We start from the raw sequence: 27,043 nt of genomic DNA, 5'->3' as shown, positions 1-27,043 counted from the left end.
GGTTTCACTGAAATGTCGTCATTTCCATGGATGAGGAGGACAGGCAGTGGAAAAGACGCACACACACACACAATAAAAACCCGAGACGGTGAAAAAGGATGATGTGAACACAGCGTTGTGAGTGGAAAGAAACGAGCTGCATGTGGGAGGATGTCGGCGGCAGAAGACGTGATGGTGATGATGATGGTGATGATGATGATGATTTCCTCCACCTTGGGGGAGGATCCGTCCACGTAATGCAAACACTCGCATTCGCTTTTCCTCCTTCAGCCGCGTCGCATCAGCAGTAATGAAGCCGTAGCTTGGAGATGTCCGCAGCCCGGAGTCCACATAGAGGAAAGGAGGACAACAAACCGCTGCGAGTCGCCTTTCATCGGACGTCTTTTTGTGCGTTTTCAGAAAGCGCGGATTGCAACTAATTCCTGCTGAAAGAGACATTGTGAAAACTAGAGGATGAACAGCATTAAACAGGTGCCCACTCGGGTGAAAAGCAGGCGGACTGAGGCCAACCTCGGAGCGGAGAGGGAGCATTTTGACAAGCAGCAGGTAAATATTGTTTAAAAACAACAACAACGAAACAGGAAGGTGGGTTAAATCAATGCTGGCTGTGGGGTGTGAAACCTTTATTCAGGCCTGCTGTGGCTTTACCGCATAGGCCACCATCTCCAAACTGAGCTGAATGAGTGAATTAAGTGTTCAAGGCGTCGCAGCTTCAAGTACATTCATTGTTCCTCCTGCAAAACGTCCATAAAAGCCCCAAGAGGACAGCCCTGTTTTTAAATGTCAACTTTTACTGCTGCAGTGTGAGGGAATTTCACTGTAAGAGCTGGAAATGAGTGCACATGTGCTCCACAGAGGCAAACATGTGCTTTAAAAACAACTTAAAATTCAACCATTTAAACCTGATTTTGAGGATTATTTTTGTCAAGAAGACTCAAAGTCGACTCGGAGCTCTGCTTGGTCACACCATTCATTCCTCTGTCCATTGGTATCATGCTGATCCTGTCTTTCCTGTTTGACCACCTCTCCTCCATTGCTGGCATTTCTTTCTGCCTTTACCTGCCTCCTTTCCACAAGTAGGAAACATGGAGCTTTGACACATTATCCTCACTTTCTCTTAAGTGTGTGCCCTGCTGAAGGAACCTGGTACAACAGGTGCTTTGTGGTTCCTGGCAGTTACTTCACAGCACTTGCACGCCAAGAAAACCTTCTCATACAGGAGGAAGAAGCAGTGCAGACAATCCAGAGCATTGTTTACTTTCTTCTTTAAGACGGAAGCCAGCGACTCCTGATGGAGCCACGGTTTAAAGTGAAGCGCAACACACCCTGGTCTGACTGGGAAATGTGAGATTCAAACGAGGTTGAGTAACTAAACAAACTGTTGAGCAGCTGCCTGAGTGTACAGGCTCCACAGCACCTCCAGTATTGTGCTATCTGGAATGGGGCTGAGCTTTTTCCTTCGCTGGGCGTATTTATGTCTCTTTGTCAGTGTTTTATTTGGTTTAGAAGCACGTGTGGAGAGGTGGAGCTGAGGTGGCCTGCAGCTGAAATAGCCAGAATAAAATACATTTAATATTCTAATCATGGTGATAAGAAAAGCAGTCCTTCAGTCTGTTCCTTCTCCACCGCCCTGCATTCTCTTCTTCAATATTGCAGCACATTTGTTGATTCGAACACCAAATGGCATCAAGTAGGCACAGTTTTGCCTTCAGACCTCGGCATTGTTGTGTAGCTAGTTTCCATGTTGCACAAAGTACGTTGAAGCAAACGTTGCTCAAACTCGCAGTATATTCACAGTGGTGTGAAATGAGCTGATATTCTTGTTAATACAAGGCTGCGGAGTTCAGCCTCAGGGAAGCAAGTCACTGCTGCTCAACTGAAGGGATTCACTGGGCAACATGCAAATGAAGTGAGCACATAAAGACTCCTGAAGGTGTGTAAACATTTAAATTTTTAAAAATCTTTTGTACACGCCCATAAAATCAACATTTTACTGCAGGCAGTGTAGTGGATTCAACTACTGCTCCAGTATATGCTGAATAAGCAAGATTTAAAATGGACTCTTTTAGTTATATTAAAGAGGTTTTTGTGTGTAGGAGGGAGCCTCTACATTTCTCTTGTCTCACAGAGTTTCTGCTGATTCACCCAGTGCATTGACAGAAGCTCCTCTGCTGCTCTTTTACTCTCACTCCACTCTCTCCTGCCTTCTCTGCTTTTCATGTCGACCTCGGTACCAAGGTGAAACGTCTCACACAGCGTCCTGTGTGTTTGTGAGCACACTGTAGTGTTTGCCTTCCCTCAGTCCTGTTGCCTGAGCGAGCACCCATGAGAGAGGAGGAGGAGGAGGAAGAGGAGGAGGAAGAGGAGGAGGGTGGGAGTACCGGAGGGTAAACACAGCTCCCGAGTAGGAGGGCAGAGAGAATTAAAAGCACTTTAGTGAGGATGTTTTCGCGCATTAAACAGAGTGCGAATTATAAACTGACAGTCGGGAAGGTCAAATTACAAAGGAAAGTCAGCGGACTGCAGGCGCCCGCTTCAGTGAACTTCAAGTCTTACAACCTAACAGTATGTTTACTGTTTAACTCAGCGTCGGCAGTCTGTAGATGATGATGATGATGATGATGATGATGAATCAAACGGACGACACAACAACTTTTGGATCCCAGGCTTGAAACATCTGTTCGTAAATGTAAAACTCACCATCACCCCAACTACCCTGCTCTATGAAGCCTGCATGACAGACACAGAAAGGAGAGGCTGCATTATTGACTCTAAGACCTAATTCTTACAAGTTTTTAGCACAAAAAAGTGTCCAGTCTCCACTAAACTTCATGTTGACTTTGTGACTGAAATCTAATCTGAGTTACATAAAGTAGGAATCGACCAATTACTACATTACCTATAAGATATTCATCATTTGTCCAATGATCGGTATTTCTATTTTCCAACCGATTCCTGATTAAAATTGATATAAAGATGTGCTGCTTTAACTCTAATCCAGCCACCTATGTTTCTCTGTATTTGCTATGCGGTCTTGATCAATGTTCAACCCACAACATTATCTCATTGGTTACACGCCACAAGTAATAGTTCATCAAGACTGGAGCGTAAATGTCCTTCTCTTGTTGCTCTCTTTTAATTAAACATATCAAAAACATACATTTTGTCTTTTCAAGAAGTGTTGTGTTGGAATTTGTCTCAGTTTGCATTTTAAGAATTTAATTTTAACTCCTAATGTGTATTAGTTCATTGGTTATTGGTCTCCTTGATAACTAATAATCGTTGTCGCTGAGGAAAACAACAACAACATAAAAAATAACATATCAGTTGACCCCCACATTATACAGAAAGTATTCATATAATCTGTGTACATTTGACACAAGCTAATTCAGAAAACTAATTTAGATGGTAAGAAAGCAAAGTGTATAAAGACAGTTTAGCTACTTACACTAACAATTAACAGACCCAATGCTGGGAGTGAGAGTTCAATTATGTCAAGGTTAAGAAATGGTACGGTCCACTTCAGGGGTGTCTTAAATCATATTACAAGATTCTTCCAGGCGTGTATGTAAAATCTTTCTATTGCCATATTCACTGTTACAGGTAAAATGACATCGAAATTTTTCGGCCTGTTGTTTTTATCTCTTAGGGTCCAAGTTTGAATTAATGGAGGTCAGAGCCACATCAGAATCTTGCATTCGCTGATGTGTGAAGTAACGTTTTTGTCTTTGTTGTGAGATTTCATGTTAGAGTTTAGCAAAAATCAAAGAGGGGGTTCAAGCTATTACCTTTAAATATTTCTAATCAAGCATGCCTGCAAATATATTTGCCATTTTTGTCCACATAAAGCTTCACTAAACGCTAACTCTCAGAAAATATTCTCATAACTATCAGAATCACAGTATAGGCAAATGCAATATTCCAGTAACAAGTTACACCCCTCATGGATGAAGGTTTTTGGCACTACAGAGGTGCCCCAGCCTGCAACTCTTATTCCCCAGATGTAAGGGAACATGCTTGTTTGGTATGGTCTATATGTTGCAAAAAATCACATAATTTTTATATTTGTTTCAGTGGAAATGCAAAAATTCTCACTTATTTTGTGAGTCATATCTGTAAAAATAATCCCAATCGTTTCCCCTCCATATAGTTCATGCTAATAAGTCTTCATAATTAATACCCTTGTATACAAAACAGAACATTTAACGCTCCTTCATTATTTACAAAGTTCTTGTATATGTTGCCTGTAACATCCTTGTGTTTAAACAGACATTAGGACACTGTTAATGTCCTAATCTTAGTGTCATCATCTTGCTGTAAGTGAGACATCGTACTGGCTTCCATTAAATTGACATCATGACCGTCATGTGAATCACGAGCTAACTGGCCAGCTCAGCAAACCGCTCAAGAAACTTCTTGTTGTGAAAGAACAGCTTATCTTTTGTTGAATATTTTAATGTAATATACTTAATTTAATTAAAGATAAAAGTGAGTCATAACCTAATAACTAAAAAATCACCGTTCCTATCTGTGCTGCCATTCAATGCTTCTTTTGACTCATTCACTCTTTCATAAGGCCGTCTGTCCGTTCTGCCTTTGTTAACATGTTTTTCACAGTAATGCTTGCTGAAGATGTTTTCTCTATGAAGGGAACGGGAGTTTTATTTGACCTGTAGCTTTTATTGGTGTCATCTGTTCCTTCTTGGACATGGTGTGATAAAAGTTCAGCTTTCTGTTCACTTCAATTTAATAAATTCTTCCTTTCATGGGTGTTTTGTAGCATTAGCAGTGAATAAAACACCAAATCTTTGGGATTACAAGTCTGCAGAGCATCAGATGAACAACACGTGTGGCTTGTGGGCTTGGAGAGTGCTTTTAGGTGTATCTCCTTTGCCTTCCTTACATTTTTGGGAGTTTATTTGTGTTTATGCAGTTTGCGTGAGCGTGGCATGTGCAGTATCCTTTCTGTTAGGACGGTTTAGCAGTTAGAAAGAGAATGAGACTTCCGGCATTGGCTCAAACTAGCTTTATTGCCGATGTTGATTTGGGAGAGGCTGCACTAGTTTAATCAGAAAAGGGACACAGAAGGAGTAGAGGGAAGCAACACAATAAGAAGTTGATAAAATACCAAAGCAGCAAGGATATTTAACCCTTCATTTGGCGTTTCCTCTGTTTATTTTGAGTCCCTGGTTATACTGGTTGGTTGTTGCCATTAATAATAGTGCTGCATGCAGCTAACTACAGCCAATAAGTGTGAGCTGTGTTAACGTCTGTTTGTGACCTTGTCAGCCAGATCCCCCAGCAGCAGTCTGTTGAATTAAGCTGATAAGGACCTGCAATAAGTGTTCCTGCCTCAGGGCATTATGTCCAGTGAGAAGCAGCTCAGATGGAGCGTCGCCGCGTTGACTTCACCGACTTCACTTGATCTCTTAAACCAGGATGTCCAAGCACATGGACACGCTGCTGAAAGGCCGAGATGACAAGGTAGGCAGAGAGGCTTCGAGGTCGGGGGGTATTTAAGCGGCGTTTGGACTGTGGAGCAAGACTGTAACTACAGTAATTCTAGCTGGCAACAGACCTTATGGCGGCCTCGGGGATTAGCCCAGGCTTTCCCTCCCTCTCACTTCTCCTCTCTGCTGGTCAGGGGGATTTGCTGATGCCTGGACCAGATGCTGCACTGAGTCGCTGTGCGGCCACACAGTCGACGGTATCGGCATGTCTGGAGCCCTCGGACCAAAGTGCTCTGTTAGTAGAAAGTTTGGATTTCATCTGACTTGACTTTCACCATGACGTGAGGAAATGGTATCAGTTAGTGTGTGACCTGTGCAGGCTGATAGTGAGGCTTTGTGGCGTGTGTGGTAGAAGCTTTCTGCAAACAGGAAGCTTTCTCACAGCACTAGTGAAGTAGCAGTAGTGAAACATGCAGGAAATTAGACAACTAGTAGAAAGAACTGCAATGATTAGTCAATTTATTGATTAGATGATTGACAGAAATGAAGTTGTTGCATTTTTCTGGGTTGCTGTGACATTTTAGTTGAATTTATTTGATTATTTTCCAGACCTGGAATCCACCTATACAGCATTTTTCCAAGTGACCACAGCTGTTACCAGTACTGAAAAAAAGGGGAACCTACTAACTATAGATTTTTTTTACTGCCTGCATTTTTACTTGCCTCCTGTCTGCTTTGTGCAAACACAGCCTGCAGTCCAACCCACTCTATGACTGTTGGTCACAGTTGAGTCACTAATGGCTTCACAGTTGGGTCTAGGACTGCAGAATTGTTTGTTTTTCACAAAATTAGGTTATTGCAGACTATCTGTTTTTTGCAAAACTTTAAACGTCACACAGAATAAACTGATGAAATCTCACAGTTTTAAGCTTTGATTTGATTTCTTAATGGAATGACATGGAGCAGATGAGTTGTACAGAGACCGGCAGAAAGTACAAAATCTGGCTATTCTTTCAGTTTTTATAGTTTGTGGTTCTGATGAAAGCTGTAATTTGGCCGTTTTGGAAAACAACATGCCTTTGAAACCTGTGTTCGGGTTTTGGATTTCAGAGGGTTGGTAATCAATTTTAAAAATTTTTTTTAGCAAAAATATCCAAACTGTCTCTTATTGATATCTTGTAGACAAAATGAATAATCAAGCAAGTATTTGACAGATTAGTTGGTTCCCTGCTAGTAATTGAAGAGGTTTCTAGGTTCATCACTGTGCCCATCACCTCCCTATTGGCCTTCTGTAAAGGCATGTCAGGATGTTTACACTGGACTCCTTCCTCCAAATGTGTAAAGTTTACACTGCTGCCATACAGACAGGAGCTAGTCATCATGCACTTATGTTGATAGTAAACTGTATATTTGTCACCCTCCACCTCTTCTGCTGCATTAGACGTCCTTCTCCTTTCTGTCCCTTTCATCGCTGTCTCGCTGCTTTCTGACTGACAGCCATTCTGAATGTACTATGAGAGTCTCCCTGCAGCCTCGCTGCTCAGCAGCCATCTGTTGAGGCCTCTGTGCCAGCCTCTGTGTGCCAGAGCACGGCCCCCATCCAACCCAATCTTCTACCCCAGCTGTCGGCCTTCCTCCCCCAACAAACCCCTCATTGTCGCACAGACCTCCATGCTAGCCCCCTGCACTTGCCCTGTGTAAACGAGGGACTCGCAGTTCATTTGCGTCAGAAGTAGGCGGGGGGAGTCTCCAATTAACCAGTACACTCCTCTCTCCCTCTGAACCTCAGCTTTCACCCACAGTAGCCCCTCTGTGCTTTCTTCTGTGGCCATGTATGTTTTGCTGGTTGTGTGTGTGGAGCGGTGACTCCCAGGTTTCTAATGTATTAAAGAGGCTTTTATAGTGTTTTGTTGGATTAAGGACCTCAGCCACCGATATGTGATTATGCTTTAAACAAAGATGTGACACAGATTTCTAAGCTAGTGTTTTAATATAAGACCAGACAAGCAGATTCTTACACTGTTGTGTTTTATATACAACCTCTACTAGATATAATGGTTATGTATTAATGTTTTAAAAGCCTTTTTATCAAGTAAAATAATTTAGACTGTCATAAAAGAGACTGAGCTTGAACATATTGCCCCAGTAATGCCTGAACTGATGTCGGATTATTCTCTTATGTAATGCTGACATGGTGAAGCTGGTTTGCTGTTATTGTACAGATATGATGGGCCTCGGCAGATGTGTTAAAGGGACACAGATGAAACAAGTACATCTGCATTTGTGTTGCAGTTCTGTGCCATTTTCAAAATAGATGACAGTTGCTCAGAGTTTGACACATGCCCCGAAAGTAATCATAGTTTTAATACTTTTGGATTATTTCTAAAAATGTTCTGTCCTTTTACCAGTTAGTCTTTCATTCAGCTGCACCCAGCGTTTTTTTCTGCTTGAATGTTCTAAGAAAGACTTGCAGGCCTGATTGATTGTGACACGTCAATGGACTGCAGAGTGAAGTTATTTTTCGGTTGCGTTGTTGTTTTTCAGCGTTGGTCTCTCATAGAAATCACTGCACTGAATTGTGACTCATGGCAGGATGGACACAGTTTTTCAAGTCTGATTTAGCTGTGGGTGGCATCACTGTAGCGCAGGGTAAATGTGCTGTCTAGCCGCCGCTTTGATTATTATGCAACTATTATGTGTTTGTGAGTGGCTGATTTGAATCTCTCTTGTACAACCCCCAAAGGCAACATCACAGTCAACTGTGTTTGATCGTATCAAGGATAGTTGGTGTATATTTTGTATGCTGTGCAAGTTGTTTCAAGTTGCAACAGGATTCTTTGGGAATTATCTAAACTGAACAGAAGCAAAAAAAAAAATGCCACCTTCAGTATTTTCATGTATTTGAGTAGCCCTTTTTTTTCAAACTAAGAATATTTTACTACCTTTTAAAAATGACTTCCAAATCACAGCTCTAACCACAGCAGGTGGTGCAATACACTGTGAAAAAATGGTTTGATAGGCATACAATGACACGGTGGTCTTTTGCTTTTCGACTTGTGTATCATAGCGAGAAATTAATTTTTAAAATGTGAACAGCTCAGTTTTTTTCATGGTAACTTGGAGATGAAAAATCGGTAGAATTTTTAAGGGATTTATGAGATTTAACTCAAAATATGGTGGTAGAACAGGGCTGGAAACAAGACTGTAAAGCTGGAATTGGATTCATTATCTTGCTCGAGAGAGTTTTAGCAAGGTAGACCCAGAGTTGAAGGACTAAGTGGTAATTTTATTGGCACAGATGGGACGTGACCGTGATGAGGACACTGTAATGTAAGATGACCGTACTAAGCAGATTTTGCCTCATGGCTGGGGCGTACTGCAACTGAGGCTGGTTTAAAGAGGTGAATGTCTAAGAGGATACGCAGATCCATTATGCGTTTCTGTCTCTCTTCCTGCTGTCGTTCGGCGACACTCGTTTTACCTGCTGGACAGGTTGCAGCTCGCCTTGTGTCCTGTGGTGACTCTCATCAGCAGTGGGATGACTGGAGATGTTATCACTCATTGTAGGGTTTGTCTCTTTTGACATGAGCCTCCCATAGAAAACCAAACATAAAGATTAATAGCCTCATACACTGATTTTGTTGGTTCACATAGGTGGCACAAAAGACAGATTATCAGAACTACTCTTCTCACTTCTCTTGTGGACTACTGACGTTGGAGCGCAACTGGTTATCATTTGTTGAACTACCGGTCTTGTTTAACATGTCATGACTTATGCGTTAGTTGTTATGTCTATTCTGAGCCCTGCAACTGATTAATGTGTGGGTGGAAAATCAAGACAAGCAAGATCTAACATCCTTTCTCCTCCTCTCAGCTCAGCAGCATCAGCAAAGCCATCAATTCCACCGAGACGCCTGTGAAGGAGAAGCATGCACGGCGTATCCTTAATAATGCCAAATAAACAAAGATCCAACATCAGCAGACTTCTTTCTCTACTTGCACAAAGACGTAGTTTAAAGCTAAACAAAGCAAAGAATGTCTTCACTTATTCTTAAAACAGCACGGTGTTCATGCAAAATGCAAATCAGCTGTCAGACTCTTCCAACTTGAGGGATCTGCCCGTTTGAGAAAATGGAAGTGGGTCAGATAAACATGAGTGTTGATCAAAAAGTTCCAGGACTGTGCATGAACTGGGTGCACGTGCAACATGTGTGAGCAGTAACTGTTACCAGTTGTGATGTCAGGTTAGGGTTAGCGTGCAACTCATGTTTTTGTGATGACTAGTATGTGTATATCAGTGATTTCTTTATAACGAAAATGTCATATTCTGTGTCATCAGCTGCCAAGATGAGTCGAACATCATGTTGTGGATTAGGGAAAAAAGAGAAAAAAACAGCAGCTTTAACAGTGGAAGAGTCCCAGTTTCCACAGCCAGAGAAGGCTTGTCTGAAATGCACCATGATCAAACTTGTTGTCCTCAACATTCATGTGGTTCTTTACTGGGAATTAATCACCCAGGGTTGGACTGTCAGCATCTAGTTCTACTGTAACTTGATGAGGTGTTTAAAGGAGTGGATTCAGTGCAAAAGACTTGAACTGTTTTGGGATGACATGTTGGTGCTGCAATTTGCTGTAAGCCCAGTAAATACAGCAACACAGTTTTCTCTCTTCACCCGCTTTTCTCGCTACATTTGGCCTCCTGCGATTTCCTCCTCATCCCCAAAATGAAATTCAAGTTGAAGACTTGCCACTTTGACACAGTTTAAGAGACTCAGTGCTCATCGAAGATGGTGCTTGACCTTTTATATATGTTATGTGTACTTCAGGTCCCACTGTTGATAGTGCAGTGTTACTTGAAATCCAGACTCATGACAGTTTCTCCTCGCATGTATTCCATAAACACTACATGCATGCTCTCCATCTCCGGGAGTCTCTGATCTTTTTGATCAATCCTCGCATTCATGGCTCAGAAAACTACATTTTGAAGTCACCTCTAAAACACAGAAACTACGCTGTTTAACAACTGGAATGAAATAGTCAAATTATGTGTTTTGATCCGAACCATTCTGGATGACCAAAAGAAAGGTCATTACAGTATTCTAGTCTACTGGAGACACAGACATAGATGGGATTTTCTGAATCTGACTGAATGAAGTCTTCATACTTCTGAGATATTTCTGCAATTATGGAAAGATATTTTGGTGATGATGCTAATGTGTGAATAAAAATTTAGATCAGCATCAGATTAGTCAGTAATGAGGGAGGGGAAAAAAATCTGCTAAAGTTTGTCCGAACAGTCTGCTGCAGGATCACCAGTTGTCAGATCAATGTTTCCAAAGGCCACTCATTGGCCACTTAGGCCAGCGTTATACTTTTCCAGAAGTTCACGAGGGTCTGCCCAGATCCATGTGAGGTCATTTTTGTCATCTCCCCAAGTCAGAATCCAAGGAAGACCCCTCTGTGGATATCTGCCCTCAGCCAAAAAGTTGGTTAAGGCCGTAGTGCACATGTGCTGAATATGTGGATACAACCGACTGTGCATTCAGGAAACTGGGTCCTTCCAACTGACTACAACAGTTGTATAAGTGCCAAATTATGCTTTTTGTGTCTGTGTGCACAGACCGAAATGGATTTGACAGCCGTCCCAATTTTGTTCATACTGCAATACTTAGGTGTCAAATTGCTGCTCATATCAAACACAGAAAAGCAAACAGAGCTCTTGTTGATGTTTCTGAAAGGCTGTGACTTTGCACTTTTGACAGAGTGTAGCAGCTACTTACACATTGTCCCATAGCACCGTGTCAGTGAATATTTCTGATGTGTTGAGCACAGTGGACAGATACAGCACAGGATCTCTGGAGAACTTAGAACCTTCTATGTTTGGGCTCTGCTGATGAAAAACATTTTAAAATCAAGGTGCCTCCAAAATCCGGCATCAACTGCATCAGTTAAAACTCTTTTAATGATAAAGTATGTGCTACAAGCATTGCCATGGAGAAATGTGGAGTGAGTGAATAAGTAGTAACACAAACCCTTTTGTAGGATGACAAATTACTGTTCAGTTGTGTCATGGCATCTGATTCTCCTGAATCAAACTTCTAATCAGTAAACACTTACTTTTCTTGAGTGTCTCGGTTTTCTTAACTTCAGCCGATTTTGTCTACGTGCTTCCACCTGCTCACTTGAATTTCTATCACAACAGTAAAGCTAACGTTAAATTGTGAACCACAGACAGTTAGAGCAAACCCAACTCTCCAGGTTTTTAATGTTTTTAACAGTATCAAAAGCTGCAGCAGGTTGAGCGTGACCAGCACAGAGACTTTTTGCATCATTGTCAGCCCATATATCATTAATAATCCTGACGAGAGCTTTGTTTACTATGTGAAGATGCTGGAATCTAGACTGGAACCTTTTCTAAATGTCATTAGTGGCAAGGTGACAAAAACAGACTTCAAAGGTTTCAGGAAGCGGAGAGAATGTAATTTAGCTTATAGCACCAGAGTAGTAAAAATATGTGTGGGTGGTGGTAATTATGATGACAGTCATAAATGACAACTAATTTCCTTCTTCTGAGACAGACACTTGTTTTGATGATGTTTCTATTTATCATCAAAATGTTGACAGCACAGTAAACTGCACTCTCACATTTTAAAGTCATTGTGAGACAGCATTTTATAAATATGAGGGTGGAATAACCAGTAAGATCTCAGTTAGAGCTGTGAAAGTCAGATCTGTCATAGTGCTGGTTGGAACTTTGAGTGTATAAACGAATAGATGAGTATTATTCAAGCAGGAAATGAAATGGATTTATACGTATAGAAATATAATGTAATTAAATACATACATTATCTTGCAATGACAATTTTGTTGGTTAATTTCAAAACATTTATTCATCCTTATCCAGGCGGATATGGATGAATTAGGTTCATTTTATTGTGCCTTTTAATGCTTTCCAGCCAGAAAGAATGGCAAAGTTCTGTTATAGCTTCCTTAATGAAGACAACAACAGGAATCATCCTGGGGACTCACAGGGAGAAGGGAGCCTACACCTTCTGGTCCTATGCTCTGGGCTTCCCTCTGGCCAGCAGCTCCATCCTCAGCTGGAAGTTCTGCCACGTACTGCACAAAGTCCTGCGAGACGGACACCGCAATGTAAGACACCAAGTACTTTTTCCACCTATAACACCACAAACCGCACATTAAGCTAACAGCTTGTCCTCAAGAAAAAAAGTAAATGATGAATAAATACAACAATAGCCCATTTGGTTTTATGAGATCAGATTTTTTTTAAACACACTTAAGAATACAATGAGGGCTCCTTCACAGAGTTAAGTGTGAGTTTACCAAAGATTGTTTCTAGAGTTGCTTATTGAAGCTCTCGCCTCCAGGTTCTACAAGACTGTATGAGACATCATGGTTCTCTAGTTGAAGTTGGGAAGCTATGGGTGAGTCCGACCATGTTTTATTCCATTTCTAAAGAGAATTTCAGTCATTACTAAACTTTATTCAAGCCCTTCTCCTCCTGCGGTTTCCAGACCCACCTCCATGACCGATATGGACAGCTAGTGGCTCTGTACACCAAGCTGCTCTGCACAAAAATGGAGTTTCATGCGAAGGTAGGCACATCTTCAGTCATGTGTCACACATATCTAATGGATAACGCTAAAAAACCTACACACTGTACATAACAACTTGCACTAAACCTCGTAAACTGCACCTCACTGCAGCATTCTGAAATCCCACCGAACCTGGAGGTCACAGACGAAGTCCTGGAGCGCACAGCTGGAACAGACATAAATAATGTGTGAGTTTCAAAATGCTGTAAAAGTAACCTTAAATTTAACCATCCACTCAACCTCAAATCACAATCATCATCAATCAGCTACTGACATCCAACCTGTTCATGAAATAAACAGACAAGCCCTATAGCTCTTTCATTTCACAGGGCCACATCATCTTTGTTTCTGAGCGGGACCTCTTCTCTGTCTAATGAAGGTATCAACTTCTCTCCTGCAGGTTCCAGCTCACAGTGGAGGTGTTTGATTACATGGACACAGAGCTGCGGCTGGCCGAGACAGGTGAAAACAAAAACTCCTCCCACCTTCTCCCCATCCTACCCCTCCAAGGAAGAGAAACCTGAGCTACAGTTGAGGACTGATGCCTACTGACATTATCTATTTATGCACAAAAGCTAAGAGCCCATCAAAAAAGGCTTATTGTGAGCAGCTGTTAGCCTGCCTGCTTTCACGTAGACTGCACTTGGGTGTAGTTTAAACTCATCCCCTCCTGTTTTTTTTTTTTTTTAAACTGATGAGGAAATGCCTGCAATTAGAGGACATTAAGTTGATTTCCTGCAGTTTAGAGTACTGGTATGTTCCTCCCAGGGCTGCAGGGTGGAGGCCCAGGATCGCATCAACACCAAAAACAAATTTTGCAGCTGTTCCATGAATGAATGTGGTTGTGCTCACATATGCAGCCTCAGTCTACTTTTTTTTTGGAGTCACAGGCACAAAAAATCCTGACCAGTGTTTACATGTTGCAAGAAGTTTGTGCTGTTACCACCTCACCAGTCAGCTACGTATTCAAATGTGCAACTGGTGTGAATTACAGATAAACCAAAAATGATTTTCGGTGATACTTAAATGCCCCGTCTCTGATTTTTCTCGCAGTGATCCGACAGCTCAACACATCCATTGCCATCTCCACTCTCACATCAGGCCAGTGTCGTCTGGCTCCGCTCATCCAAGTCATCCAGGACTGCAGTCACCTGTACCACTTCACCGTAAAGCTGCTGTTCAAGCTGCATGCCTGTAAGAACAGTTATTAGCCGAAATATAGCATTTAACATGTCTTTGCCTTAATTCCCCCCCTAATGTTTGATTATTTCTGTGCATCTGACCTTCGCCTATTGATGAAAATGATTTCAACCAATTTCAGGTCTCCCTGCTGATACCCTACAAGGACACCGTGATCGTTTCCATGATCAGTTCCACAGGTAGGTATAAAGGCCTCAAGCTGTGAGTGAACAACAGCTTCAAAGAGTTTTTTTTTTTTTTACCTCAGGAAGCCTGCAACATAATCTCACCTCACCAGTCGCCACAGCACTTTGAACCGATGCAAATGACTCGTCGCTGCCTCCCATCCCCCAACCTTCACTGTGTGTCAGTTGGCATCGCTGTCACAGACACATTCATGATGAGTTTAGAGCCTCCAAGGTTCGAAAAGGGCGTCTTCAGGATTGTTTTATTACAGAATTGTGTAGCTTAAATGTTCCTAGTACTTCGTGCATCTTTGTGACACAGTTTGCCACACCTGCGATCTAATGAAGGAAAGCCATCCATATTTACTAAAGACAATTAAATACAAAAACAAACAAAAATGAGACATGAGTTTATGTTCCATGTGCTGTATTTTTTGAGCTAAAATGAGGTGAGCATTGGAGTATTTTTAACTTGTTTTTCTTTGTCCTGCAGCCTTAAAACCTTCTTCAATAAAGCCAGAGACATGCTGTACTTCAAGAGACTGATCCAGATCCCCAAGCTGCCTGATGTAAGAGCACAGAGGCATGAGGGGGGACGTGGGATGACTTCAGTGCTGAGTCACAGTGTCCATCTTGGATGTCAAAGACTTTATCATAAGCCGGATGCTGCTCGTGTTACTTACAAACTGGGGGAATTGGCTGATTTTATACATAAACGGCTGTGATCTGCTGAAATTTGACGAAAAAGGCCTTAAATAAAGTTATGTAAAATATTCCACCTGAACATGATAGGCATGCTATTACAGGTTTAACCAATACTTTGTTTTTGTTTCTCTTCTCGTCAGGCTCCACCTAACTTCCTGCATGCAGCCTCACTGGCCAAACATGTGAAGCCCGTGGTGGTCATCCCCGATGAGGACGAACCGGAGCAACAGGACGACGACGACGATGAACCAGAGCCGCTCATCGAGGTCAGCGATGTCTCCACATCCAGCTTGCAGACGCAACCACAGGTATGGTACAACAGACACAGTATACTGTCCACACCAACTCATGAAAGTATACAGCTGTAGCATGGTATTGTGTAAACTTTTTGTTGTATTTATTCATTACTTTTTCTTTTTTCCCAGCAGCTTGACATTTTTGATCAGGCATTTGGACCCCCAAATGGAGGCTTTGATGACAGGTGAGCCATTTTCACTAAAACCTGTTATTGTTAAAATATATTTTTTTGGTTTCAGCAGTTTGTCTGTGCCAGCACACTATGACGGTGGGTTTTCTGTCTGTCAGGGATCTGCAGATTGAGAGTCTAAAGCGAGACCTTGAGCTGTTGAGAGCGGAGCTGGAGAGAGTCAAAGCAGAGGTATGGATCACTGAGACTGAGTAGCCTCTTGTTTGGGTTTTAGACAGTTTTCTGTGAGTGTGAGACAGTGGAGGGCATGATTATCTATATGCAAAGGAATCTGGGTCATGTGTTGGGCGGATGCAAATCCTACTCATGGCATGTAGAATGTGGCAAGTAGCCTCTGAATGAGAGGTGACAGGAGTCCACTTGGCGTCACAGAAATAGCTTCCACTTGCAACCTTTTTGTACTTCGTCTTCTTTCTTATTCTGTAAAAGCAGGCATGTAAATAATTTGAGGGCAAAACTGGCTGGTACCAAGAGATGCACACTAAATGTTCTTGTGGAATTAAAACTTACATAACACACATTGCCACTGGTAATAGTTTTTCCTGAACTCAGATCTTTTTTTTCCCTCCTCCTGAAGGCTCAGCGCTACATCACACAGCTCAAATCCCAGATCAACAGTTTGGAGGCAGAGCTGGAAGAACAGCGTGCGCAGAAACAACGTGCCCTTGTGGAAAATGAGCAGCTGCGCATGGAGTTGGAGGCGACCCGCCGTCGAAACGCGGAACACGAGAGCCTACAGACCACCTTCATTGAGGCAGAAAGTAAGATATGCTGTTAACGCTCTCATACAGAGAGGGCTTTAATCATGAGCCAGATAACATTCTCATGTCTCACGTCTGTGCAGAAAGATCCCAGGCCACTGAGCAGCGGTACAATAAGCTGAAAGAGAAGCACACAGAGCTGGTGGCCAGCCATGCTGAACTGCTGCGGAAGGTACAGATGGACTGCAGATCAGTCCAGAGATGTTTGCTTTCAATTAGATGTCGGCACCTGACTGAGTGGTAACGCTAAATGTGTTAATGTGTTAACAGAGTGCAGACACTGTGAAGATGCTGTCAGCAACCCAGCAGACCCAGGAAGAAGTAGAGAGGACCAAACAGCAGCTGTCCTTCGAGGTGGATCGGATAAAACAGGAAGCTGACATGAAGGTTGGTGCTGTTTTGCTGTAAGAATATAGACGTCTTGTGTAGACATATATGGTTAATACTGTTGTATTGCTACTGCAGTTGGAAGAGCAGAAGTTTGAAATGGACAAGCTGAAGAGAGACCTGGAGGAGAAGCTGGCAGAAGTGATGCGCATCAAGGCGACTTTGCAGAGCAGCGAGAAGGTGAGCGTGCACCTGTAATGTAGTAATGCAGCAGTAACCTTGATGATGTCCTGTTAATTCGTCCTCGGAGCCATCATTGGTTCTGTGTTTGAAAGCTTGAGGCGTGCTACACATTTCTGCTCGGACTTTTCCCTCCGACACTCACAGCCATCTGGCTCTCCTGGCGTCTCTTGCTGCTCTGTGTTTTTGCCAGACTTCGGAGCAAATGAACAGTTCAATGACGGCTCTGCAGGCAGAGAAGGAGCGCTTGATGCGATCTGTGACTGAGAAGGAGGCGGAGCTGTCGTCTCTGCGGCAGGCTGCGCAGGTGCAGCAGTCGTCGCTTCAGCAGGAGCGAGAGAGGAACAGCAGGGAGCTGGGAGAGCTGCAGAGCAAACTGCAGGAGAAGGTCAGTCAGGACAGTACAGCTCGGCTCAGCAGTGTGAGCCGGCCTCCACTCTGGAGCTCTGGCTCCAGAACAAGAAGCACAGGGGGCCATCAACAAAAGTGAACTGTTTAGGAAATATTGCCTTTTATGAAGCACATCCATGAATATTTGCATCAGTGTTACAGGAGCTGTTTCACTTTTAGCCTTAGTACGCTAATTGTGAAATTTCCACAGTCATTAGTTTGTGTATAGGATGTGTGTATGCAAGTTTTAAAGACATTTTGAGACACATGCTTTGGCTTCCATGCTGCTTAATAACACATGACAACCATTTACTGTAACCAAATGTTTCAAGCACAGTTTTTACTTTTTGTCTTACAAAGATGGTGATAATGGAATACTATAGTCCAGCAGAATCTGGGGCTAATTACTTGAGAAAAAATACTCTCGTGGAGTGTCTTTACTGAATAATCAGAGTTAGTAGCATAATAATTACAATAAGAACAGAATATCCTCATAAGTACCTCATTAAAACAGCTCAGCTTAAATAAAGTCTTTTAAGAATATGGTCAGCATCTAGTAAGGGTCATAGTCAAAATTTATCAATATAAAGCACAGTAGTTAAAATAAAACTGTCTGTGCTCGACAAACGTTTTGAATGTACAACAGTTTAACCCCCTCCAAAACCAACTAGCTGGTTTGAAATACATGTCGTCTAAAAAACTGCCATTTATCAGAGCCAGAAACTGTAAAAACAGAAAGAATTGTCTGCTTTTTAACTTTCCAACACTCCTGGTACTACTCATGTGGAATGTGCTGAAACTTGATCAAATCTAATATGAATATCAAGATATTTCATGAAAAAAACCAAAACATGAATGGTGACAAAATTCAATGATGTTATCTAAAAGTCTCTAAAATTACACCATTTGTCAGAGCTAGAAACTGTAAAAGCAGCTCCACTAAAATGTGCTATTCCATCACTTTATTCTACATGCCTCATTTACAAATTTGCCAAAAAAATAAACCCTTTGCCCTACCCAGATTCCGTCGAAACTAATAAAAAATGGGGGCTCCTCAGTGCAGCTGTGAAGCCATTAGTCACTCAGCTTTGACCAACAAAAATTCAGGGACTTTACGGCTGAATGAAGGCTAAATAAAGACCAGTATGGAATCAAATTAAATACATGAATAGTAATATCTATGGCATGTGAGACCATTTTTCCAGTATTGGCAACACGTGGGCATAAGTAATCAAATAAATTCAACTTATGGAAATATAACTTTGTCATACTGCACAAAACACGTTTTTTGAGTTCTCTCTGCTTATTGTCACGGTTGAGCTGTTTCCATAGAGGTTCAGGACTTTATATGGCAGTGGAAAATGAGCCAACAGTGAGTAAAAATGTAGCCGGAAGAAAAAAACAAAACAAAGCAAAAAAACCAGCACAGCCAGAAAGTGCTTGGGGTTCAGAAGGCTAAAGAAAGACAAGTTCAGTAAAGTGGGCACACAGTGAGGATATCAGAACGACTCCTTTGTGGACAGACAGGAGGCATGACACATAAATCAACAAAAATCTAGTCTATATATGTCCATATAAATACTCTGGAATTCACACGTACTTATACTCTGTTGTGTTTGTTTACGTCTGTACCTGTAGACAAGTCTGGAAGACAAGATGAAGCAGAAGCTTCTGGAGGAGCAGTTTGCTTTGCTGCAAGGAACCATAACAGAAGCTGAGAGCATCATCCAAGACGCTGCTGCCAAAGTGGACGATCCCCTTCATATACGCTGCACCAGCTCTCCAGGTCAGACTCCTGCTCTGCACAGCAACAACAAACACCTAGATAATTTAATGAGAACACAGCAACATGGAGTATTACACAGACCGTGACCCTAACTAGTTGACCACATACAGTGTATTATCTATTATGGAGACTCAAACAAAGCTTTGTTTAATCTGCTCTCTGTCCTTCAAACACAGATTACCTCATAAGTCGGGCGGAGGCCACACTGGGCTCCATTGACAAAGTGAAAAAGGGCCATGCCGATTATCTGAGTAACATGGGGGGTAAGCTTCCTCTGCTTCTGATTTGCCTTGATCCTCCTAACCTCATGACACTGTAATTGGTTTGTTATGTTGGTTAATGTGGGTTGCTCCTCTCTCTCGCTTTCTGCTCTTGTAACCAGATGCTGGAGGGCTGCTGAGGGCTCTGACCCAGTTCTCCCACTTGGCTGCCGACACCATCATTAATGGCAGCGCCACTGCACACATGGCGCCCACTGACCACGCAGACCGTAAGGATGATTCTCTTACACTTAATTTCCAGTTAATATTATTGCATATCACTCAGACCAAACATCGGTATTTTTAGCCAACAATATGTTTAAATCTGCAGACAAATCATTTCAAAAGTGAGTTTTTATAGTTATTGAATAAAGAATCCATAAGTGTGGTTGATTCTTGGTTCTTTTTAACACCCTGCAGGACTGACGGAGAACTGCAGAAGCTGTGCCTCTCAGATTCTGGACTACTTGAAGGACCTGAAGGCCAAGACCACCCTCCAGAGGGCAGATCCAGCCTCCGTTCGCATTATTGTTCAGAAGATCCTGCACTTGGGCCAGGTGAAAGGAAACACTGAATTTCTGTAACCATTTCTGACACAATTTGTTGCTTATGGACGCATCTACACACATTTAGCAGGCAAGCATGTTCATTTATATAGAAACCTTATAGTGCACAGAGAGTACTCAAAGTGCTTTACAGACAAAAGTAACAAAAAACATGTAAAATATCATGGATACAGCAGAATAAAATTTTATTAAATTTATCAAAAACAGACAAGTTAAATATAGTGCACACCAATTTATAGGTTAATTATAACTAGTGGATTAAAATGGCAGAAAATACAAAAGAGAAAAATAAAATCATGTAAAAAAAAATATATAATAAAAAAGAATTATATTCGAGTCAACAGAGGTAGACACGCTTATTTAAAGTACTGTCAGTGTAGACCAGACTGTCTAATGCAACTGATTACTTTAAAGCAGTGCAGAAAAGAAATGCCCTCAGTTTACTCTTAGAAAATATTTGGGGAAAACCTAAGTTCCATTGGCAGCAGCAGAATGACTACACACAGTTTCACTCTGACTGCTCTGAAGTCTGGGCTCCATGTGATATATTTTGGTCCCAGACCATTCAGAGACTTAAAGACAAAAAACTAAGGCCTTAAACTCAGTTCTGTATTTAACTGGAACCCAATGCAGGGATCTCAGAGTCAGAGTCATGCATTCTCTCCTCTTTGTGTTTGGATTTAACTGTATTTACAGCTGTTCTGTTAGTCATTTCTAAATGACATTTGCAACCTTTTTTCACCATTACCATTGTCTATACAATATGAGTGACGTCAGGTAGATGTGTTGAAAGACACTGATGCTGCATCACGCTGTTTAGTTTGCTTTTTTATTTTTTTTTAACATTCCTTCCACATCTTGTTTGGAGTGAAAACATTGAGTGTTAGGAACATAATGTACGTGAGCCATCCTGCATCCACAGGTCATAAGTTGGATCCCACATTAAATTAAAGCAAGATGAGCTCTCAGTTTAACCACTTTATTTTTGGCTTCCAAGGAGACCAGAAATAAGTTGCTGGAATTGAGTTTGCCTCTGACTTTGACCTCATGCCACTGGGTGCCGGATTACTGATGTGTTTACTATGTTAGCTGACCTCTATAAAAAGTGGACATCCATAGGAAGCACATCTAAATGCGTAATGAATTTGGAACTCTGTCAGTCTTTCAGCGTGCTGTGTTTGTGGTTTTGTTATATTTGGGATTTGGTTTGGATGCAGCAGGTTTCTGGTTATTCTGCCAATTCTCCCCAGGCTTATTGTGAACATAAGGCAGCTGCTTAACACTTGATCATTGTTGGAGTTAGTACAGGAATACAATTGTATTTCTTATCGGCAGTATAAACACCCAGACCTGTTGATGTTTAGGTTTTTTTTCCATAACTAATAATTTTCCTCTTGTAACACCCAGGAGCTGCGGCCGAAAGGCATGGACATTCGTCAGGATGAGCTGGGAGATCTGGTCGACAAGGAGATGGCTGCAACATCAGCAGCTATCGAGGAGGCGGTCCGCAGGATCGATGTGAGTGATGAACATCTTACTTTAAAAAGTTTTATATTAACCCTGTGAACCCAAAGTAGTTACTTTTATTTTTACTTACTGTGGGCTCATTTTGCAAGCCCTGCATCTCTATGGCAACAACGCAATGGTGACTTGCAGTAAAGAAAACTATAAAATGTCTTTTGTGCAGAATGACCGTTATAATGCCATAAATCATAAAAAAAAGAAAAATTGAAAGTTGATGTTTTTTTTTTTACATTTATTTGATCAAAACCAGGGGAATGCGGTGGCTCTGCATAGTATACATTCTACTACAATTCTTTATTCATTCATTGCTACATTTTACTCCACTTCCAGATGTGTATCCTCTCTGCTCTTTGTAAACGCAGCCTGCAGTGCTGCTCACAGGTCCTTGAATTTTTGTTATTTAATAGGAGGTCACAGCTGAGTCACCAGTGGCTTTATAGTTGCACTGAAGAGTGCAGAATTACTTTTTTTCAGAATCTGGTTAGTATAAAAGATACTTTTTTTTGTGATTTAAAAAAAAAAAAAAAAAATTGAGGCATGTAGAATGAAATGATTTTCATAAAAAAACACAATTTTAAGTTTATCTTTGGTTAATCCTCTCAAAGAAACCAATAGTCACACATGATTAAGGGCCATCAGAAAACTGAAAGTCTGACAATCATTCTGGCTCTGATAAATGGTGTAATTTTCGTGATTTTTACATAACATACCTTTCATTTTATAAAAGGGTTTCGGGGTTCACAGGGTTGACTGCATTGACCTGCAATATCGTGCAGCGTCATGATTGTAACTAATAAACATCTCACATGTTTTTGGATTTAGGAAATGATGAACCAGGCAAGAAAAGACACATCAGGAATTAAACTGGAGGTCAATGAAAGGTTTGTTCTTTTTTTGGATTCCGTGTATTTCAATGAAGTTAAACACCAACTTATAACTAAGGGCCTGTCTAATTTTTAAAATCCTGGTTTGTGCCTAAAGTGTCATCATTAGACCAGTAAATGCTAAAATGCAGAGATGCAATATCAAAATGCATCCTCTGTCTTTGCTGCAAGTAACTTTTTCTGTTAGTCTTTTCTTCATATTTTTCTACGTGTTGTTCACTAAAGAAAAAGGTCAAAATGTATAAATTACTGTAAGTTTTATTGTTGTAAATTCATGTTCTAATGTTGTTTGCAGAATCCTCTTTAGCTGCACAGACCTGATGAAGGTACAACGCTTTGCTGTTCTACATCACAAATTACCCATCATCCTGCATTTTTAATAGACTTTCCTGTGAACATATGTGTTATTTTTTTGTCTTGTTCTGTCCTTTTTCCATCCACTCTCTCCCTCAGGCCATCCGCATGCTGATCATAGCATCTACAGACTTGCAAAAGGAGATTGTCGAGAGTGGGAGGGTGAGTCACACTGTTCCAGCTTTAGATCCAAAAGTGGTAGCTTGTTTTTTGTTTCTGAAATCAGAGTGGGCTGTTGTGTTCCATTCAGAAATATCTGCTAACAGCACTGATGTTTGGCTTGTTCAGGGTGCAGCCACCATTAAGGAGTTCTATGCCAGAAACTCTCGCTGGACTGAGGGTCTCATCTCTGCTGCCAAAGCTGTCGGATGGGGAGCCACGGAGATGGTGTAAGTTCTCAGTTATAAAGGCCATTCTGCTTTATTGTCAGGTATATTATGATACTGTTATGACAAACAAAAGGTCTACTGAATTTGGTAATGAGTTCTTGGATAATACCAAATCATAAGAGATGGTATCTGGGAAGACCTCATAAATTGTCACTGCAAAGTAAAAACAGTACAAGCAGTACTTTGCAGTACAACAAAAATATTATTGCAGCAGCCAGAACTAGTTCTTCAAAGAAACACAGAAATTTTGAGTTGTTTCCAGACAACAGGGACACAGTAAATATCTATCCCCGTTTTCCTGAAATCCTTCACTGATATTGATGTGTTCCAGCCATTCAGCATTAAAACTGCAGTGATTAATAAATTAGCTTTCAAACATTAAATTAAATGCCACCTACATATTTTGATAATTAACTAACTGTTTTGAGTATTTTTTAAGCAAAAAATATGAAAATTCTGTAATTCCAGCTATTTAAATGTGAACATTTTGTGGTTTCTTCCCAACTATATGACAGTAAACTTAATATCTATGGGTTGTAAACAAAACTAGACATTTTAGGACGTCTCCTTGGGCTTTAGGAAACAGTGATTCAACATTTTTCACTGTTTTCTGACATTTAATAGACCAAACAACCAGTCAGTCAATTGAGCATGTTTTGAGCTAATTCTGACCCTGCAAATCTACAATGCAGGCAGTGATTTAGGTTAAAATGTTGTATGTAGCACCTCAGTCATATCATGCAGACCTGCTGTCTTTGGGTTTAGGTGGACTGAAGTGATGGTGTTTTTTCTGTCTTCTTTCTTGCAGGGAGTCTGCAGATAAGGTGGTGCTGCACACAGGAAAATATGAGGAGCTGATTGTCTGTTCTCATGAGATCGCTGCAAGCACAGCACAGCTGGTCGCTGCCTCAAAGGTAAGATAACGTTCATAACATTTTTTCTATTGCAACATTAACATCTTACAACAAACTTTAGTAGCACATTAACTGTGTAATTACTCTCTGTGACTGATTTTGAGGCTTTAGCATCTAAACTGTGTCACCTGGTCTCATTCAACCGCTCTCCTCTGTGCTCAGGTTAAGGCCGATCGCAGCAGTAAGAAGCTGTCGGTTCTCCAGCAGGCTTCTCGCCATGTGAATGAAATGGCAGCTAATGTGGTGGCCTCAACGAAGACGGGCCAAGAGCACCTGGAGGACAAAGGTGAGTAGGTTTGATTTGTGTATTAGACTATCACAGACTGATGAGCAACTATTTAATGTGTATTTTGTGCACTTGTATTGAGCAGACACTATGGACTTCTCTGGGATGTCCCTCATCAAGCTGAGAAAAGAAGAAATGGAGTCACAGGTCAGTCATGAGTTGTCAGATTTTTGGACGGTGTTTGAACAAATCGCCTGCTAGATGCCATTTCTTTGGGGGAAATTAACCACATCTAAGCTTTAAATTGTAATTTTTCATCAAAATCCCTTTATTTTTCATGTCTTGTTTAAAAAAAATTGCAAAATAATCCATTTGATCCAACCAGAATAGGTAAAAATAATAATAATAATCTGCACTCCTCAGTGCCACCATGAAGCCATTACTGCAAACTGTTGTTTGACAAAAATTCAATTTTATTTTGTCAAATAAATAATGAAAGAAATGTAATTTTCATTCTTTCGGTATAACTTTGTCATACTGTACAACAGACATCTTTGAGTTCTCTCTACTTCTAGTCATGGTTGAGCTGTTTCTGTAGAGTTTCAGGGCTTCATATTGCAGTGAAAAATAAGCTTATAGTAAGTAACAATGTGACAGGAAAAAACAATTTCCAGAAACTGCTTGGAGTTCAGAGGGTTAAAGCTGTCACTTGTAATTGTGTCTCATTTTTGATAAACATTCACTCTTTTTATTTCCTTATAATTAAATTGAATGCAAGTCTACCAGCACCATCTAAGACAGAGTTCATATGTCTTATTTGTTAGCGTTGGGTTCAGAAAGGTAAATTTTTACGCTGTGTGTTGCACAGCTTTGATGTGATTTATTTTCAGTTTTATATAAATGATGTTAAACTGCTCAAACATGATGATCTTTACTGAAGAAACCAACTTAAACACAGACAGCAGAAAGCATTTTGACTGTAGACAACCACCTGTTTGTTTCGCCTCTCAGGTCAAAGTGCTTGAATTAGAAAGCCAGTTGGAGAACGAGCGTCTGCGTTTGGGCGAGCTGAGGAAGAAACACTACGACTTGGCTGGAGTTCCTTCAGAGCAGGTTTCTGAAGGGAACGGAGAAACTTCTTTGCTGGCCCATCCGGCCTCCATGTCACCGAAACCCAGCAAGCCTGCTATCATGAAGAAACCTGCACTGGCCCAGAAGCCCAGCGTCCCACCCAAAACTATGGTAAGATCCATGAAGACAAAAGGTGTATGTTGAAGATAAGACATTAAAATGTGCCTTCTTGGTAAAACTTATCTAATCTCTAGTCTTCTTTATGTTGCAGTTTAAATAAATGCCTCAACAGAAGAGATGGGAGAGATGAGAATGCTTCACTACAGGAGGGCTGGATTGATAAAGAGAAAAATCACCTTTTTGTGAACACACAGTTCCTTTAAGTTGCATGCTGACAATCTTCTGTCATCCTGCTTCTTACGTTTCCATTCCTTTTTTTTTTTTTTTGCCAAAATGGACCAGAAGCCTGTTTTTACCTTTGATGCCTACAGGGGATATGCCGTCTTCACCACTGTTTTTATTTTATTCCCAAGATAAACAACGCATAACCCTTTTTTAAAATTTTAATAGTTTGCATCGACAAAAAAATGGTAAATTATTTACTTTTAGGCTGTTTGAGTGTATTTTTTCCGCATTATGACAATTTTAAATGATTACACTGCTGTTCCTTTTTAGAATGCAAACCTCAGTAATGACTAAAATCAACAACATATCTTGTAGTTAGTTCTGATCATGCTTTGGACAGCTTTTTGCACACTGTTTTGGGCATTTGTTACAGATCACATCACATTTTTTTCTTAATGTACACTAATCTATTTATGTTGGTGGGCAGTAAACTGGGGAATCACATCGTGTGAATCCATTGCTGCAAAAGTTTTACATACCTCTAGTTCTGCCTTCATGATGGACAGTGTTCCTCTTATGTGCAAAACTGCTTTTTCTCAACAGTACAAGATTGTCTCAGAGGCCTTTTTAAATGTACTGTACCAATGCATCCAGTAATACCTGTAAGTACAGTCTGTATAGGAGTCTGCAACTCACACAAAGTATAATTTATATCTACACTCTCTTGAATGTCCCTTTACTAGAGGAGAACCTGAATATTAGGTTAAAGTATATAGATAGATTTAATGCTCGCACACAAATACTGGATGTAGTTGTCCTTAATTATCAAATGCTTCTTTTAGGCTGAATTTGAAGATTTAGGGTTAGTTACTGTACAATATAAAGGTGTTCAAGTCCTCTTTGCCTCTGGGAGCTTTTCTTACAGGGTCTTAAAATGCATCTTTTTACGTTCTGTCCTTTCCTCTGTACGAAATGTCTTTATACACTCAGATCTATTAATATATTTTAGTAAAGATTCAGGTGGTTTCTCCTTGTAAGAACTGTAAATGTCAGACAAATGAACAATAAATGTTTGATTTAATGTGGGATTGTCTTACTTTATCCTGTTCCTTTTGGGTATTAATAATAATGATGGTACACTTGAACTGGCTATGTACATGTATACAGTTATGCTACTTGATCCCTACTGTGCTGCCATGCTTTGCAATGTTTTATCTGCAGATTAACATGTGTGGTCCCCTACACAAGAATGACTCCAGCTCCTGAAGTGTGGCCTTTCCCACCTCCAGCCACAACATATTCTAACTGGAGCGTCTCCCGGAAGATGAATATCTTCCATCGATTTGTAAGGAAATGCATTTCCTTGCATTGACCTTGACAGAGA

General features: G+C 40.9%; 1 protein-coding gene across 4 annotated transcripts; it reads left to right on the top strand.

Moving 5' to 3' along the window:
• Positions 1-104: 104 nt before the first annotated feature.
• hip1rb (huntingtin interacting protein 1 related b) lies at positions 105-26,745 on the top strand. Of its 4 annotated transcripts, none has more exons than XM_023282405.3 (32): positions 105-546; positions 9,325-9,388; positions 12,460-12,602; positions 12,839-12,895; positions 12,986-13,066; positions 13,178-13,254; positions 13,467-13,528; positions 14,120-14,260; positions 14,388-14,445; positions 14,924-14,999; positions 15,276-15,443; positions 15,564-15,616; positions 15,721-15,793; positions 16,200-16,383; positions 16,467-16,555; positions 16,654-16,770; positions 16,849-16,950; positions 17,144-17,338; positions 18,979-19,126; positions 19,303-19,389; positions 19,509-19,616; positions 19,807-19,943; positions 21,360-21,470; positions 22,299-22,357; positions 22,656-22,686; positions 22,814-22,876; positions 23,003-23,103; positions 23,912-24,017; positions 24,180-24,303; positions 24,389-24,450; positions 25,255-25,485; positions 25,586-26,745. In XM_023282405.3, the coding sequence occupies exons 1-32, from the start codon at positions 454-456 to the stop codon at positions 25,592-25,594; spliced, it is 3,210 nt and encodes a 1,069-aa protein (XP_023138173.1). In that variant the 5' UTR covers positions 105-453; the 3' UTR covers positions 25,595-26,745. The 4 variants fall into 4 exon arrangements, with proteins under 4 accessions (XP_023138173.1, XP_023138172.1, XP_035809730.1 ...); XM_023282404.3 differs by having other exon boundaries at positions 15,561-15,616; XM_035953837.2 differs by lacking the exon at positions 105-546 and adding an exon at positions 5,331-5,484 and having other exon boundaries at positions 15,561-15,616.
• The last annotated feature ends 298 nt before the right edge of the window (positions 26,746-27,043 follow it).

This window comes from Amphiprion ocellaris, chromosome 6, assembly GCF_022539595.1.
Source record: "Amphiprion ocellaris isolate individual 3 ecotype Okinawa chromosome 6, ASM2253959v1, whole genome shotgun sequence".
Taxonomy (NCBI): Eukaryota; Metazoa; Chordata; class Actinopteri; family Pomacentridae; genus Amphiprion; species Amphiprion ocellaris.
The sequence above is the reverse complement of the archived record's forward strand: the minus strand, read 5'-3'. Positions and strand labels throughout refer to the sequence as shown.